This window comes from Scyliorhinus torazame, chromosome 19, assembly GCF_047496885.1.
Source record: "Scyliorhinus torazame isolate Kashiwa2021f chromosome 19, sScyTor2.1, whole genome shotgun sequence".
In the NCBI taxonomy this organism is placed as follows: domain Eukaryota; kingdom Metazoa; phylum Chordata; class Chondrichthyes; order Carcharhiniformes; family Scyliorhinidae; genus Scyliorhinus; species Scyliorhinus torazame.
Window position 1 is genome coordinate 37,932,503 of NC_092725.1, and position 16,476 is coordinate 37,948,978.

At 48.4% G+C, this 16,476-nt stretch overlaps 1 protein-coding gene across 4 annotated transcripts in view; it reads right to left on the bottom strand.

The window, feature by feature from the left end:
* LOC140396088 (lysine-specific demethylase 7B-like) overlaps positions 1–16,476 on the bottom strand; it is a 450,094-nt gene that overhangs the window by 326,540 nt on the left and 107,078 nt on the right. For 3 of the 4 annotated variants that reach the window (XM_072484189.1, XM_072484187.1, XM_072484191.1), the window contains one exon: positions 14,600–14,689. The exons of the other annotated variant lie outside the window; for it this stretch is intronic. In XM_072484189.1, coding sequence (XP_072340290.1) covers positions 14,600–14,689 — 90 coding nt within the window. The remainder of the gene's footprint in view (positions 1–14,599; positions 14,690–16,476) is intronic. 4 annotated transcript variants of the gene reach the window in all.

Genomic DNA, 16,476 nt, shown 5'->3' on the forward strand with positions numbered 1-16,476 from the left:
AGAGGTCACCCTGTTGGGAGTTTCTATAGGCCTCCAAATAGTTCTAGGGATGTAGAGGAAAGGATGGTGAGGATGATCCTGGATAAGAGCGAAAGTAACAGAGTAGTTATTATGGGAGACTTTAACTTTCCAAATATTGACTGGAAAAGATATAGTTTGAGTACACGGGCAGCACGGTAGCATTGTGGATAGCACAAATGCTTCACAGCTCCAGGGTCCCAGGTTCGATTCCGGCTTGGGTAACTGTCTGTGCGGAGTCTGCACATCCTCCCCGTGTGTGCGTGGGTTTCCTCCGGGTGCTCCGGTTTCCTCCCACAGTCCAAAGATGTGCGGGTTAGGTGGATTGGCCGTGCTAAATTGCCCATAGTGTCCAAAATTGCCCTTAGTGTAGGGTGGGGTTACTGGGTTATGGGGATAGGGTGGAGGTTTGGACCTTGGGTAGGGTGCTCTTTCCAAGAGCCGGTGCAGACTCGATGGGCCGAATGGCCTCCTTCTGCACTGTAAATTCTATGATAATCTATGATAATCTACATTAGATGGGTCATTTTTTGTAGTGTGTGCAGGAGGGTTTCCTGACACAATATGTTGACAGGCCAACAAGAGGCGAGGCCACGTTGGATTTGGTTTTGGGTAATGAACCAGGCCAGGTGTTGGATTTGGAGGTAGGAGAGCACTTTGGGGACAGTGACCACAATTCGGTGACGTTTACGTTAATGATGGAAAGGGATAAGTATACACCGCAGGGCAAGAGTTATAGCTGGGGGAAGGGCAATTATGATGCCATTAGACGTGATTTGGGGGGGACAGGTTGGCGAAGTAGGCTGCAAGTGTTGGGCACACTGGATAAGTGGAGCTTGTTCAAGGATCAGCTACTGCGTGTTCTTGATAAGTATGTACCGGTCAGGCAGGGAGGAAGGCGTAGAGCGAGGGAACCGTGGTTTACCAAAGAAGTGGAATCTCTTGTTAAGAGGAAGAAGAAGGCCTATGTGAAGATGAAGTGTGAAGTTTCAGTTGGGGCGATGGATAGTTACAAGGTAGCGAGGAAGGATCTAAAGAGAGAGATAAGACGAGCAAGGAGGGGACATGAGAAGTATTTGGCAGGTAGGATCAAGGAAAACCCAAAAGCTTTCTATAGGTATGTCAGGAATAAGCGAATGACTAGTGTAAGAGTAGGACCAGTCAAGGACAGGGACAGGTAGTTGTATGTGGAGTCTGAAGAGATAGGCGAGATACTAAATGAATATTTTTCGTCAGTATTCACTCAGGAAAAAGATAATGTTGTGGAGGAGAAGGCTGAGACCCAGGCTATTAGAATAGATAGCATGGAGGTACGTAGGGAAGAGGTGTTGGCAATTCTGGACAGGCTGAAAATAGATAAGTCCCCGGGGCCTGATGGGATTTATCCTAGGATTCTCTGGGAGGCCAGGGAAGAGATTGCTGGACCTTTGGCTTTGATTTTTATGTCATCATTGGCTACAGGAATAGTGCCAGAGGACTGGAGGATAGCAAATGTGGTCCTTTTGTTCAAAAAGGGGAGCAGAGACAACCCCGGCAACTATAGACCGGTGCGCCTCACGTCTGTAGTGGGTAAAGTCTTGGAGGGGATTATAAGAGACAAGATTTATAATCATCTAGATAGGAATAATATGATCAGGGATAGTCAGCATGGCTTTGTGAAGGGTAGGTCATGCCTCACAAACCTTATCGAGTTCTTTGAGAAGGTGACTGAACAGGTAGAAGAGGGTAGAGCAGTTGATGTGGTGTATATGGATTTCAGCAAAGCGTTTGATAAGGTTCCCCACGGTAGGCTATTGCAAAAAATACGGAGGCTGGGGATTGAGGGTGAGTTAGAGATGTGGATCAGAAATTAGCTAGCTGAAAGAAGACAGAGGGTGGTGGTTGATGGGAAATGTTCAGAATGGAGTTCAGTTACAAGTGGCGTACCGCAAGGATCTGTTCTGGGGCAGTTGCTGTTTGTCATTTTTATCAATGACCTAGAGGCTTCTCCCGCGGATGGAAATGGCTGGCGCAGAAGGGTGGGTGAGTAAATTTGCAGACTAAAGTCGGTGGTGTTGTCGACAGTGTGGAAGGATGTAGCAGGTTACAGAGGGACATAGATAAGCTGCAGAGCTGGGCTGAGAGGTGGCAAATGGAGTTTAATGTAGAGAAGTGTGAGGTGATTCACTTTGGAAGGAATAACAGGAATGCGGAATATTTGGCTAATGGTAAAGTTCTTGGAAGTGTGGATGAGCAGAGGGGTCTAGGTGTCCATGTACATAGATCCCTGAAAGTTGCCACCCAGGTTGATAGGGTTGTGAAGAAGGCCTATGGAGTGTTGGCCTTCATTGGTAGAGGGATTGAGTTCCGGAGTCAGGAGGTCATGTTGCAGCTGTACAAAACTCTGGTACGGCCGCATTTGGAGTATTGCGTACAGTTCTGGTCACCGCATTATAGGAAGGACGTGGAGGCTTTGGAGCGGGTGCAGAGGAGATTTACCAGGATGTTGCCTGGTATGGAGGGAAAATCTTATGAGGAACGGCTGATGGACTTGAGGTTGTTTTCGTTAGAGAGAAGAAGGTTAAGAGGAGACTTAATAGAGGCACACAAAATGATCAGGGGGTTAGATAGGGTGGACAGTGAGAGCCTTCTCTCGCGGACGGAAATGGCTGGCACGAGGGGACATAGCTTTAAACTGAGGGGTAATAGATATAGGACAGAGGTCAGAGGTAGGTTCTTTACGCAAAGAGCGGTGAGGCCGTGGAATGCCCTACCTGCAACAGTAGTGAACTCACCAACATTGAGGGCATTTAAAAGTTTATTGGATAAGCATATGGATGATAATGGCATAGTGTAGGTTAGATGGCTTTTGTTTCGGTGCAACATCGTGGGCCGAAGGGCCTGTATTGCGCTGTATCGTTCCATGTTCTATGTTCTATGTTCTATAAACCTAAACAAGAAGTTAGGAGGGCTGAAAGGGGTCACGAAAAGTCATTGGCAAACAGAATTAAAGAAATTCCAACGGCTTTTTATACATATATAAAGAGCAAGAAGGTAGCCAGAGAAAGGATTGGAAGGACAGGGGAGGGAATCTATGTGTGGAGCCAGAAGAAATGGACAAGGTAACGAATGAGTACTCTGCATCAATATTCACCGAAGAGAAGGACTTGGTGGAAGATGAGTCTGGGGAAGGATGTGTACATAGTCTAAGTCACATTGAGATCAAAAAGGAGGTAGTGTTGGGCGTCTTGAAAAACATTAAGTTGGATACGTCCTCAGGGCCTGATGGGATCTACCCCAGGATACCGAGGAAGGCAAGGGAGGAAATTGCTGGGGCCTTGACAGAAATCTTTGTATCCTCACTGGCTACAGGTGAGGTCCCAGAGGACTGCAGAATTGCTAATGTTATTCCTTTGTATAAGAAGGGTATCAAGGATAATCCAGGAAATTACAGACTGGTAATACTTACGTCAGTGGCAGGGAAATTATTGGAAAGGATTCTTCCAAATAGGATTTACTCCCATTTGGAAACAGGTGGGCATATTAGTGGGAGGTAGCAAGGTTTTGTGAATGCGAGGTCACGTCTCACTAACTTGATTGTGTTTTTCGAGGAAGAGACAAAGATGATTGATGAAGGTAGGGCAGTGGCTGTTGTCTACATGGACTTCAGTAAGGCTTTTGACAAGGTCCCTCATGGCAGACTGGTACAGAGGGTGAAGTCATATGGGAGTTGGCAAGAGGTGAGCTGGCAAGATGGATACAGAACTGGCTCGGTCATAGAGACAGAGAGTAATATTGAAAGGGTGCTTTTCTGAATAGAGGGTTGTGACTAGTGGTGTTCCACAGGGATCAAGGCTGGGACGTTTGTTGTTTGTAGTATATATAGGTAGGCTATTGCAGAAAATACGGAAGCATGGGATTCAGGGTGATTTAGCAGTTTGGATCAGGAATTGGCTAGCTGGAAGAAGACAAAGGGTGGTGGTTGATGGGAAATGTTCAGACTGGAGTCCAGTTACTAGTGGTGTACCACAAGGATCTGTTATGGAGCCACTGCTGTTTGTCATTTTTATACATGACCTGGAGGAGGGCGTGGAAGGATGGGTGAGTAAATTTGCAGATGACACTAAAGTCGGTGGAGTTGTGGACAGTGTGGAAGGATGTTACAAGTTACAGAGGGACATAGATAAGCTGCAGTGCTGGGCTGAGAGGTGGCAAATGGAGTTTAATGCAGAAAAGTGAGAGGTGATTCATTTTGGAAGGAATAACAGGAAGACAGAGTACTGGGCTAATGGTAAGATTCTTGGCAGTGTGGATGAGCAGAGAGATCTCAGTGTCCATGTACATAGATCCCTGAAAGTTGCCACCCAGGTTGAGAGGGTGGTTAAGAAGGCATACGGTGTGTTAGCTTTTATTGGCAGAGGGATTGAGTTTCGGAGCCATGAGGTCATGTTGCAGCTGAACAAAACTCTGGTGCGGCCGCATTTGGAGTATTGCGTGCAATTCTGGTCGCCGCATTATGGGAAGGATGTGGAAGCATTGGAAAGGGTGCAGAGGAGATTTACCAGAATGTTGCCTGGTATGGAGGGAAGATCTTATGAGGAAAGGCTGAGGGACTTGAGGCTGTTTTCGTTTGAGAGAAGGTTAAGAGGTGACTTAATTGAGGCATACAAGATGATCAGAGGATTGGATAGGGTGGACAGTGAGAGCCTTTTTCCTCGGATGATGATGACTAGCACGAGGGGACATAGCTTTAAATTGAGGGGAGATAGAGTAGTAAGGGCGTGGAATGCCCTGCCTGCAACAGTAGTGGATTCGCCAACACTAAGGGTATTCAAATGGTCATTGGATAGACATATGGACGATAAGGGAATAGTGTAGATGGACTTTAGAGTGGTTTCACAGGTTGGCGCAACATGGAGGGCCGAAGGGCCTGTACTGTGGTGTAATGTTCTATGTTCTAAGAGTTTTGGAGGAAAATGTAACTGGTCTGATTAGTAAGTTTGCGGACGACACAAACGTTGGTGGAATTGCAGACAGCGATGAGGACTGTCAGAGGACACAACAGGACATAGATAGGTTGGAGACTTGGGCGGAGAAATGGAAGGTGGTGTTTGATCCAGACAAACGTGAGGTAATGCATTTTGGAAGGTTTAATATAGGTGGGAAATATACAGTAATTGACAGACACTGGGATCTGGGTGTACAGGTCCACAGGTCGCTGAAAGTGGCAAAGCAAGTGGAGAAAGTAGTCAAGAAGGGATACGACATGCTTGTTTCCATTAGACAGGGAATGGAGTATAAAAATTGGCACTTGGAATATAGTGTTCAATTCTGGTCGCCACACTAACAGAAGGATGTTGAGGCTTTGGAGAGGGTACAGAAGAGGGTTACCAGGATGTTGCCTGGTATGAAGGGAATTTGCTACGAGGAGAGGTTAGATAAACTCGGTTTGTTCTCACTGAGGTTGAGGGGCAACCTGATAAAAGTCCACAAAGTTATGAGGGATATGGACAGAGTGGATAGTCAGAAGCCTTTTCCCAGGGTGGAAGAGTTAATTACTTGAGGACATAGGTTGAAGGTGTGAGGGGCAAAGTTTAGAGATGTGCGATGGAAGTTTTTTTTTTTAATCCACACAATAGTAGGTTCCTGGAACTCGCTGCCAGAGGTGGTGGTGGAAGTAGGTACGATAATGACGTTTAAGGGGCGTCTTGCAGATCGGGGGGGTAGATATGTGATTGTGACAGGGGCGTTGTAGGGGAGGCTAGTGGCGCTGTTAAGTGTATATGGCCCCAATTGGGACGATGAGAGATTCGCAAAGGTGGTGTTTGGGGCCATCCTCAGCAGGCCACAAGGTATATTCGCGGATCGATTTTTTCATGGTGGGGAAGGCTTTGTTGGCTGGGGTTAAGGGGTCGGAATACTCGGCAATTGCAGTGTCAGATCATGCTCCACATTGGGTGGATATAGTGCTGGAGAAGGGGGTAGCGCAGAGACCAGGGTGGAAATTAGATGCGAGACTTTTGGGGGACCAACTGTTCTGTGACAAAATTGAAAAGGTAATTGAGGAATATGTAGGTTTCAACTGTACGGGTGAGGTGTCGAAGGCGGTCGTCTGGGAGGCTCTAAAGGTGGTGGTGAGGGGGGAGGTGATCTCGTTTAAGGCCAGGGTGGACAAGGAGGAGAGGTTGGAGCGGCAGAGAGTAATAGATGAAATGTTGGAGATAGATAGGAGTTATGCAGAGGATGGGGACCCAACAAAGCTGGGAAAGAGGAAAGAACTACAGGCGAGCTTCAACCGACTACCAGGAAGGCGGGGCACCAACTGAGGCGAGCAAGGGGTGCAGTTTACGAACATGGAGATAAGGTCAGCTCCGGAGGGAAGCAGCGGCAAGGGAAATTGTACAGGTGAGGGCAGGGAAGTTGGTGATGGCGCCAGATCTGATTAACAAGGTTTTTGAGGAATTTTATGAGAAGCTGTACAGGTCAGAGTCACCCAGGGGAGATTGCGAGATGCAGGAATTTCAAGATGGGATGGAGGTTAGGGGAGGGGGACAGGGCTCCATTCAAAGGAGCGATAGGGCAGCAGGAGATAAAGGATGCGATTGGGAGGATGCAGTCGGGGAACGTGGCAGGGCCAGATGGGTTTCCGGTGGAATATTATAAAATATTCAAGGATAAGCTAGCACCCCTGATGGTGGGGGTCTTTGAAAAGGCGATAGGGAAGGGGGTGTCGCCACAAACCTTGGGGCAGGCATCGATCTCCCTGTTGCTAAAAAAAAGATAAGGATCCAACGGAGTGTGGGTCGTATCGACCCATATCACTTCTGAATGTGGACGCAAAAAATATTGGCGAAGGTACTGACGGGTAGGCTGGAGGAGTGCCTCCCGAAGGTGATAGGTGAAGATCAGACGGGTTCGTGAGAGGGAGGCAGCTCTTTTCAAACATTAGAAGGGTATGGAACATCATTATGGCACCGGCAGAGGAGAAGGTAACAGAGGTGGTTGTGGCATTGGACGCTGAGAAGGCATTCGACTGGGTAGAATGGGGGTACTTGATGGCAGTTCTGGAGCTATTTCGAGTCGATTTCGGCGGCGTGAGAGCAGCTGGTTAGTCAGTTTCAGCGGGAGCATTGCGGAAGGAGGTTGCTGGGAGGTAAATCAACCTTTAAAAGCACTTCTCTTTGCAGGGGCAGGCCAGTCGATTTCGGCGGCGTGAGAGCAGCTGGTTAGTCAATTTCAGCGGGAGCATTGCGGAAGGAGGTTGCTGGGAGGTAAGTCAACCTTTAAAAGCACTTCTCTTTGCAGGGGCAGGCCAGTCGATTTCGGCGGGAGAACAGCTGGTGAGTGGTGAGTCAGTTTCAGCGGGAGCATTGCGGAAGGAGGTTGCTGGGAGGTAAGTCAACCTTTAAAAGCACTTCTCTTTGCAGGGGCAGGCCAGTCGATTTCGGCGGGAGAACAGCTGGTGAGTGGTGAGTCAGTTTCAGCGGGAGCATTGCGGAAGGAGGTTGCTGGGAGGTAAGTCAACCTTTAAAAGCACTTCTCTTTGCAGGGGCAGGCCAGTCGATTTCGGCGGCGTGAGAGCAGCTGGTTAGTCAGTTTCAGCGGGAGCATTGCGGAAGGAGGTTGCTGGGAGGTAAGTCAACCTTTAAAAGCACTTCTCTTTGCAGGGGCAGGCCAGTCGATTTCGGCGGCGTGAGAGCAGCTGGTTAGTCAATTTCAGCGGGAGCATTGCGGAAGGAGGTTGCTGGGAGGTAAGTCAACCTTTAAAAGCACTTCTCTTTGCAGGGGCAGGCCAGTCGATTTCGGCGGGAGTGGAGCTGGCTGGTTAGTCAATTTCAGCAGGAGCTGAGAATTTTTCTTTTTTTTTTTTAAATTAGTTTTTTAGGCGGGATCAGGAAGTCGACCCGCGGACGTCTGGGAAGACCCTCACCAATAAATTCTGGTGGAGAGGAAACCCGAGACACTACACGTGTAGTGTCTCCCACCCACCCTCCTCCTCTAACCTAATAATAAAACCCATTGGTCTGAGGTAAGTACCATATTTTTATTATATTATTATTATTTTTTATAAAAATTTAATTTAGTTGTTAGCCAGATCTTGGTAGAAAGTTGGAGGAATGGCAGGGAAGGGAGTGCAATGTTCCTCCTGCAGGATGTTTGAGGTGAGGGATGCAGTTAGTGTCCCTGCTGATTTTACCTGCAGGAAGTGCTGCCATCTCCAGCTCCTCCAAGACAGAGTTAGGGAACTGGAGCTAGAGTTGGAAGAACTTCGGATCATTCGGGAGGCAGAAGGGGTCATAGATAGCAGCTTCAGGGAATTAGTTACACCAAAGATTGGAGATAGGTGGGTAACTGTAAGAGGGACTGGGAAAAAACAGTCAGTGCAGGGGTCCCCTGCGGTCGTTCCCCTGAGAAACAAGTATACCGCTTTGGATACTTGTGGGGGGGGGACGACTTACCAGGGGTAAGCCATGGGGTACGGGCCTCTGGCACGGAGTCTGTCCCTGTTGCTCAGAAGGGAAGGGGGGAGAGGAGCAGAGCATTAGTAATTGGGGACTCTATAGTCAGGGGCACAGATAGGAGATTTTGTGGGAGCGTGAGAGACTCACGTTTGGTATGTTGCCTCCCAGGTGCAAGGGTACGTGATGTCTCGGATCGTGTTTTCCGGGTCCTTAGGGGGGAGGGGGAGCAGCCCCAAGTCGTGGTCCACATTGGCACCAACGACATAGGTAGGAAAGGGGACAAGGATGTCAGGCAGGCTTTCAGGGAGCTCGGATGGAAGCTCAGAACTAGAACAAACAGAGTTGTTATCTCTGGGTTGTTGCCCGTGCCACGTGATAGTGAGATGAGGAATAGGGAGAGAGAGCATTTAAACACGTGGCTACAGGGATGGTGCAGGCGGGAGGGTTTCAGATTTTTGGATAACTGGGGCTCTTTCTGGGGAAGGTGGGACCTCTACAGACAGGATGGTCTACATCTGAACCTGAGGGGCACAAATATCCTGGGGGGGAAATTTGTTAGTGCTCTTTGGGGGGGTTTATACTAATGCAGCAGGGGCATGGGAACCTGGATTGTAGTTTTAGGGTAAGGGAGAATGAGAGTATAGAGGTCAGGAGCACAGATTTGACGTCGCAGGAGGGGGCCAGCGTTCAGGTAGGTGGTTTGAAGTGTGTCTACTTCAATGCCAGGAGTATACGAAACAAGGTAGGGGAACTGGCAGCGTGGGTTGGTACCTGGGACTTCGATGTTGTGGCCATTTCGGAGACATGGATAGAGCAGGGACAGGAATGGATGTTGCAGGTTCCGGGGTTTAGGTGTTTTAGTAAGCTCAGAGAAGGAGGCAAAAGAGGGGGAGGTGTGGCGCTGCTAGTCAAGAGCAGTATTACGGTGGCGGAGAGGATGCTAGATGGGGACTCTTCTGCCGAGGTAGTATGGGCTGAAGTTAGAAACAGGAAAGGAGAGGTCACCCTGTTGGGAGTTTTTTTTATAGGCCTCCTAATAGTTCTAGGGATGTAGAGGAAAGGATGGCGAAGATGATTCTGGATATGAGCGAAAGTAACAGGGTAGTTATTATGGGAGACTTTAACTTTCCAAATATTGACTGGAAAATATATAGTTCGAGTACAATAGATGGGTCGTTTTTTGTACAGTGTGTGCAGGAGGGTTTCCTGAAACAATATGTTGACAGGCCAACAAGAGGCGAGGCCACGTTGGATTTGGTTTTGGGTAATGAACCAGGCCAGGTGTTGGATTTGGAGGTAGGAGAGCACTTTGGGGACAGTGACCACAATTCGGTGACGTTTACGTTAATGATGGAAAGGGATAAGTATACACCGCAGGGCAAGAGTTATTGCTGGGGGAAGGGCAATTATGATGCCATTAGACGTGACTTGGGGGGGATAAGGTGGAGAAGTAGGCTGCAAGTGTTGGGCACACTGGATAAGTGGGGCTTGTTCAAGGATCAGCTACTGCGTGTTCTTGATAAGTATGTACCGGTCAGACAGGGAGGAAGGCGTCGAGCGAGGGAACCGTGGTTTACCAAGGAAGTGGAATCTCTTGTTAAGAGGAAGAAGGAGGCCTATGTGAAGATGAAGTGTGAAGTTTCGGTTGGGGCGATGGATAGTTACAAGGTAGCGAGGAAGGATCTAAAGAGAGAGCTAAGACGAGCAAGGAGGGGACATGAGAAGTATTTGGCAGGAAGGATCAAGGAAAACCCAAAAGCTTTCTATAGGTATGTCAGGAATAAGCGAATGACTAGGGAAAGAGTAGGACCAGTCAAGGACAGGGATGGGAAATTGTGTGTGGAGTCTGAAGAGATAGGCGAGATACTAAATGAATATTTTTCGTCAGTATTCACTCAGGAAAAAGATAATGTTGCGGAGGAGAATGCTGAGCCCCAGGCTAATAGAATAGATGGCATTGAGGTACGTAGGGAAGAGGTGTTGGCAATTCTGGACAGGCTGAAAATAGATAAGTCCCCGGGACCTGATGGGATTTATCCTAGGATTCTATGGGAGGCCAGGGAAGAGATTGCTGGACCTTTGGCTTTGATTTTTATGTCATCATTGGCTACAGGAATAGTGCCAGAGGACTGGAGGACAGCAAATGTGGTCCCTTTGTTCAAAAAGGGGAGCAGAGACAACCCCGGCAACTATAGACCGGTGAGCCTCACGTCTGTAGTGGGTAAAGTCTTGGAGGGGATTATAAGGGACAAGATTTATAATCATCTAGATAGGAATAATATGATCAGGGATAGTCAGCATGGCTTTGTGAAGGGTAGGTCATGCCTCACAAACCTTATTGAGTTCTTTGAGAAGGTGACTGAACAGGTAGATGAGGGTAGAGCAGTTGATGTGGTGTATATGGATTTCAGCAAAGCGTTTGATAAGGTTCCCCACGGTAGGCTATTGCAAAAAATACAGAGGCTGGGGATTGAGGGTGATTTAGAGATGTGGATCAGAAATTGGCTAGCTGAAAGAAGACAGAGGGTGGTGGTTGATGGGAAATGTTCAGAATGGAGTACAGTCACAAGTGGAGTACCACAAGGATCTGTTCTGGGGCCATTGCTGTTTGTCATTTTTATCAATGACCTAGAGGAAGGCGCAGAAGGGTGGGTGAGTAAATTTGCAGACTATACTAAAGTCGGTGGTGTTGTCGATAGTGTGGAAGGATGTAGCAGGTTACAGAGGGATATAGATAAGCTGCAGAGCTGGGCTGAGAGGTGGCAAATGGAGTTTAATGTAGAGAAGTGTGAGGTGATTCACTTTGGAAGGAATAACAGGAATGCGGAATATTTGGCTAATGGTAAAGTTCTTGAAAGTGTGGATGAGCAGAGGGATCTAGGTGTCCATGTACATAGATCCCTGAAAGTTGCCACCCAGGTTGATAGGGTTGTGAAGAAGGCCTATGGAGTGTTGGCCTTTATTGGTAGAGGGATTGAGTTCCGGAGTCGGGAGGTCATGTTGCAGCTGTACAGAACTCTGGTCCGGCCGCATTTGGAGTATTGCGTACAGTTCTGGTCACCGCATTATAGGAAGGACGTGGAGGCTTTGGAGCGGGTGCAGAGGAGATTTACCAGGATGTTGCCTGGTATGGAGGGAAAATCTTATGAGGAAAGGCTGACGGACTTGGTGGTTTTCGTTGGAGAGAAGAAGGTTAAGAGGAGACTTAATAGAGGCATACAAAATGATCAGGGGGTTGGATAGGGTGGACAGTGAGAGCCTTCTCACTGGATGGATATGGCTGGCACGAGGGGACATAACTTTAAACTGAGGGGTAATAGATATAGGACAGAGGTCAGAGGTAGGTTCTTTACGCAAAGAGTAGTGAGGCCGTGGAATGCCCTACCTGCTACAGTAGTGAACTCGCCAACATTGAGGGCATTTAAAAGTTTATTGGATAAACATATGGATGATAATGGCATAGTGTAGGTTAGATGGCTTTTGTTTCGGTGCAACATCGTGGGCCGAAGGGCCTGTACTGCGCTGTATTGTTCTATGTTCTATGTTCTATGTTCTATTTGGGATTGGACCAAGATTTGTGAATTGGGTAAAGCTACTATACAAGGAGCCGAGGGCGAGTGTCCACACAAACAACATCAGCTCGAGATACATTTCTCTCCACCGTGGGACTAGGCAGGGATGTCCTATGTCCCCCCCTGCTGTCTTCACTCGCGATTGAGCTATTGGCTATCGCATTAAGAAGTTCGGGGGTATGGAAAGGAATAGTGCGGGGGAGGTTAGAGCATAGGGTGTCCTTATATGCCGATGACATGCTGTTATACGTGTTGGAACGAAGTGTGTCGATAGGGGGAATATTGGTGCTGCTTCGAGTGTTTGGGTCTTTTTCGGGGTACAAGCCCGGGAGTGGGGGGGGGGGGCTCCGCAGGTACAACATTTCTAATTTGGTGGGAATAGTGAAAGCAGATCTGGCAAGGTGGGATGGTCTCCCTCTGTCACTGGCGGGTCGGGTTCAGGCGGTTAAAATGAATGTGTTGCCACGATTTCTGTTTATTTTTCAATGCCTGCCGAATTTCCTGCCAAAGGCTTTTTTCAGAGAGGTTGAGGGAAGGATTACGTCGTTCATATGGGGAGAAAAGGTGGCCAGAGTTAGAAAGGTGCTACTACAGAGGGGAAGGCAGGCAGGGGATATGGGTCTTCCGAACCTGATGTATTACTACTGGGCAGCGAATGTGGAGAAGGTGTGGAACTGGGTAAGTGAGGTTGATTCCCAGTGGGTCAGAATGGAGGAGAGTTTGTGCAGGGGCTCGGGACTGAAAGCACGAGCAACAGCGCCGCTCCCGATAGCCCCGGGGAAATACTGAGAGAGTCCGGTAATAATAGCTTCATTGTAAATTTGGAGGCAGTTTCGCCAACACTTCGGGTTGGGGGCAGGGTCAAGGGAAATGCCGATTCATGGGAACCACAGATTGGAGCCAGGGAGATGGGATGGAAATTTTCGGAAATGGGAGGAGAAGGGGATTAAGACACTAAAAGATTTGTTTCTTAGGGGTCAGTTTGCAGGATTGAAGGAGCTGGAAGCAAGGTATGGGCTGGAGCAGGGGGAAATGTTTAGATATATGTAGGTTCGAGATTTTGCTAGAAAGGAGATACAGAACTTCCTGGAGGAGCCGGCCTCCACATTGCTGGAGGAGGTGCTGACGACAGGGGGACTGGAGAAGGGGGTTGTGTCAGCGGTCAACGGAGCTATTTTGGAGGAGAAGGCACCGCTGGAAGGGATCAAAGCAAAGTGGGAGGAAGAGTTGGGAGAGGATATGGAGGTGGGGTTCTGGTGTGAGGTGCTCCGGAGAGTGAATGCCTCCACCTCGTGTGCGAGGTTAGGGCTGATACACCTGAAGGTGGTATACAGAGCACACCTCACGAGGATGAGCCGATTCTTCGAAGGAGTAGAAGATGCGTGTGAACGTTGCGGGAGGGGGGGGCCCCCGCTAACCACGTTCATATGTTTTGGTCCTGTCCCAAGCTAGAGGGTTACTGGAAGGTTTTTAGGATAATTTCTGAAGTGGTGCACGTGAAACTGTGCCTGGGCCCCTGGGAGGCCATATTCGGAGTGTCGGACCAGCCAGGGTTGGAAACGGGAGCGGAGGCAGATGTTGTAGCCTTCGCCTCGTTGATCGCCCGAAGGCGGATCCTGTTGGGTTGGGGAGCAGTCTCTCCACCCTTTGCCCTGGCGTGGCTGGGGGATCTGTTGGAATTCTTGACTCTTGAGAAGGTTAAGTTTGAACTGAGGGGAAGGACAGAGGGGTTCCACAATTCATGGGCATTATTCATTATGCACTTTCAAGAACTGGATAACATCGAACATCAGGTTTTTTTTTGGGGGGGGGGGGGGGGGCGATAGGTGATAATGGGTATTCCAGATTCCTTTTTGTCAGCTGTTCATTAAACATATAATTTAACATAGAATTTACAGTGCAGAAGGAGGCCATTCAGCCCATCGAGTCTGCACCGGCTCTTGGAAATTACCCAAGGTCAACACCTCCACCCTATCCCCATAACCCAGTACCCCACCCAACACTAAGGGCAATTTATCATGGCCAATCCACCTAACCTACACATCTTTGGACTGTGGGAGGAAACCGGAGCACCCGGAGGAAACCCACATACACACGGGGAGAACGTGCAGACTCCGCACAGACAGTGACCCAAGCCGGAATCGAACCTGGAACCCTGGAGCTGTGTGTGAAGCAATTGTGCTATCCACAATGCTACCGTGCTGCCCACAGTGTGAACATATGGGTGAATGTTTTGGTTTGGTGGGAGGATGGGATCGTTGTTATTGATATGGGGATTGACATATTTGTTACTGATTATTGTTGGTGTACATTGGGGAGAAAATGCGAAAAAGGAGAATAAATAAATATTTTTAAAAAGGGGCGTCTTGACAAATACATGTGTAGGATGGGAATAGAGGGATACAGACCCCGAAGTGTAGAAGGTTTTAGCTCAGAAGGGCAGCATGGGCAGCGCAGGCTTGGAGGGCTGAAGGGCCTTTGCCTGTGCTGTACTTTTCTTTGTTCATCAGTGGTAATTGCGATCAATGCTCCAAGAGGTCAAAGGAAGGTGTCAAAGGAAGGGGTTACCTCCACAAAGCGAATTTCCTTGCTGAGTTCTTTGATAAGTTGCCCTGGTCTGATATGATCTGGAATTTCGTACGTGCGCTCTATCAAGCCCTGGAGTCAAGACATGGATTGAAAGAAATTTTTAATGCAACACTCATGACAGTAACATTCAAAGCAAAATGTTCTCAAAAAGAAAACTTAAGTGATCTTAGTTGATTTCTGCTCTTGACCAAACTAAATGATATCCACCAAGGGAGCTGCATCTCTACCAGTTTATTTTACTTCTTTCCTGGAAAGTACAGTCTTACAACACCAGGTTAAAGTCCAACAGTTTGTTTCGAATTGTCATGATATGCAAACATGCAGCTAATGAACACACAGAATAGGACACGACCAATGAGCAGTCAGGACACTCAGGGCTGGTATCTCACTATAAAAAGGGATGAGGCACTCACACCCCTCCTCTTTCCACAGACCAACATCTACAGAGTGAGACAGGGTGTATCCTCAGCATCACACCCCAGCACGTGGCTTAGAGCAAGGCTGGTTCAGTTAGACTGAGTTACTTCATTTAGATTAGCAGTCAAACTCATTGAGAACTGTGCTAATAGTTCAATAAAACACATTGAACTCACTTCAAAGTCTGGAGCATCTTTTACTCAAAACTGCATCAAGTGGCAGCTTGTGTTATTCCAAATTACATAACACACGATACCAGCAGTCTGTCCAATCCAGATAGTTCAACTCCGCAAGATCCGTGACGACCAGCGAATGTGTACCGGCACAATGGAAAAGATTCCGGCTCCTCACCAGCTCAGGACCTCCGGCAATCTGTGCCAACTGGCAGACATTCAAGCAGAAATTTCAGCTTTCCGTCGAAGCATCAGACCTCAATGGTGCGTCTCATGCACGGAAGATAGCTCTTTTCCTCACCATAGCGGGTGATCACGCCTTGGAAATATTCAACTCCTTTCACTTCGCCGAAGACCAGGACAAGGCAAAGTTTCAGACCATCATGGACAAGTTTGACAGCCACTGTGAGGTGGACACCAACAAAATCTTCGAGCACTACATATTCAAGCAGCGATTGCAAGGTAAAGACAAATCCTTCAACTCATATTTAACTAACCATAGACTGCTAGCGCAATCCTGCAACTTCGGTGATATCACTGACTCCATGATCAGAGACCAAATAGTTTTTGGAGTTCACTCTGGTCCTCAGAGAGCAGTTACTGAAGATCAAGCATATGACCCTGCCAGTCGTGATTGAAACATGCAGTGCATGAGCATGCTGAAAATCGCTATTCCCAGTACAAAACGGCAGAAAATGATAAACTAGCAGAGGCGGAGTGTGCAGGCCATCTCCCGGGTGCAGCACCTCAACATGGACGAAAGCGGCCATTTTGCGCGCTCTTCCCGGAGCCTGACGCTTGTGCGATGCGAACGGGACAACAAAGTGGCCGAAACCCGCACTGCGCAGGTGCAGACGTCGGAGAATTGCACGGAGCATGTGCAACGACGCACGGAGCGTCAGGATGCCGATGTCATTACGTGTTCGAACGGTGGCACCGCCCATTTAGAGAAACACTGCCCTGCAAGAGGCAAACGCTGTTTAAACTGCGGGAAGCCAGGTCACTGTGCAGATCTGCACCACCAGTCAGGAGCCAGCGCTCCCAATTCAGACGACGGTGCATCCGGAGTGTGCAACAACGCCTACAGGAGTCTGATCCCGGCAGTGCAATGGATCCAGATGATGAATGCCTGGACAACGGCTCCCGTGTGGGCATTATTACAACGTGTGAATATGCCACATCAGACTCATCGCAAGTCCAGTCAATCCTAGCTGTGGATTCCGAGGACAAATGTCGAGCAGTGATGAAGGTCAACCACTGCCCCAT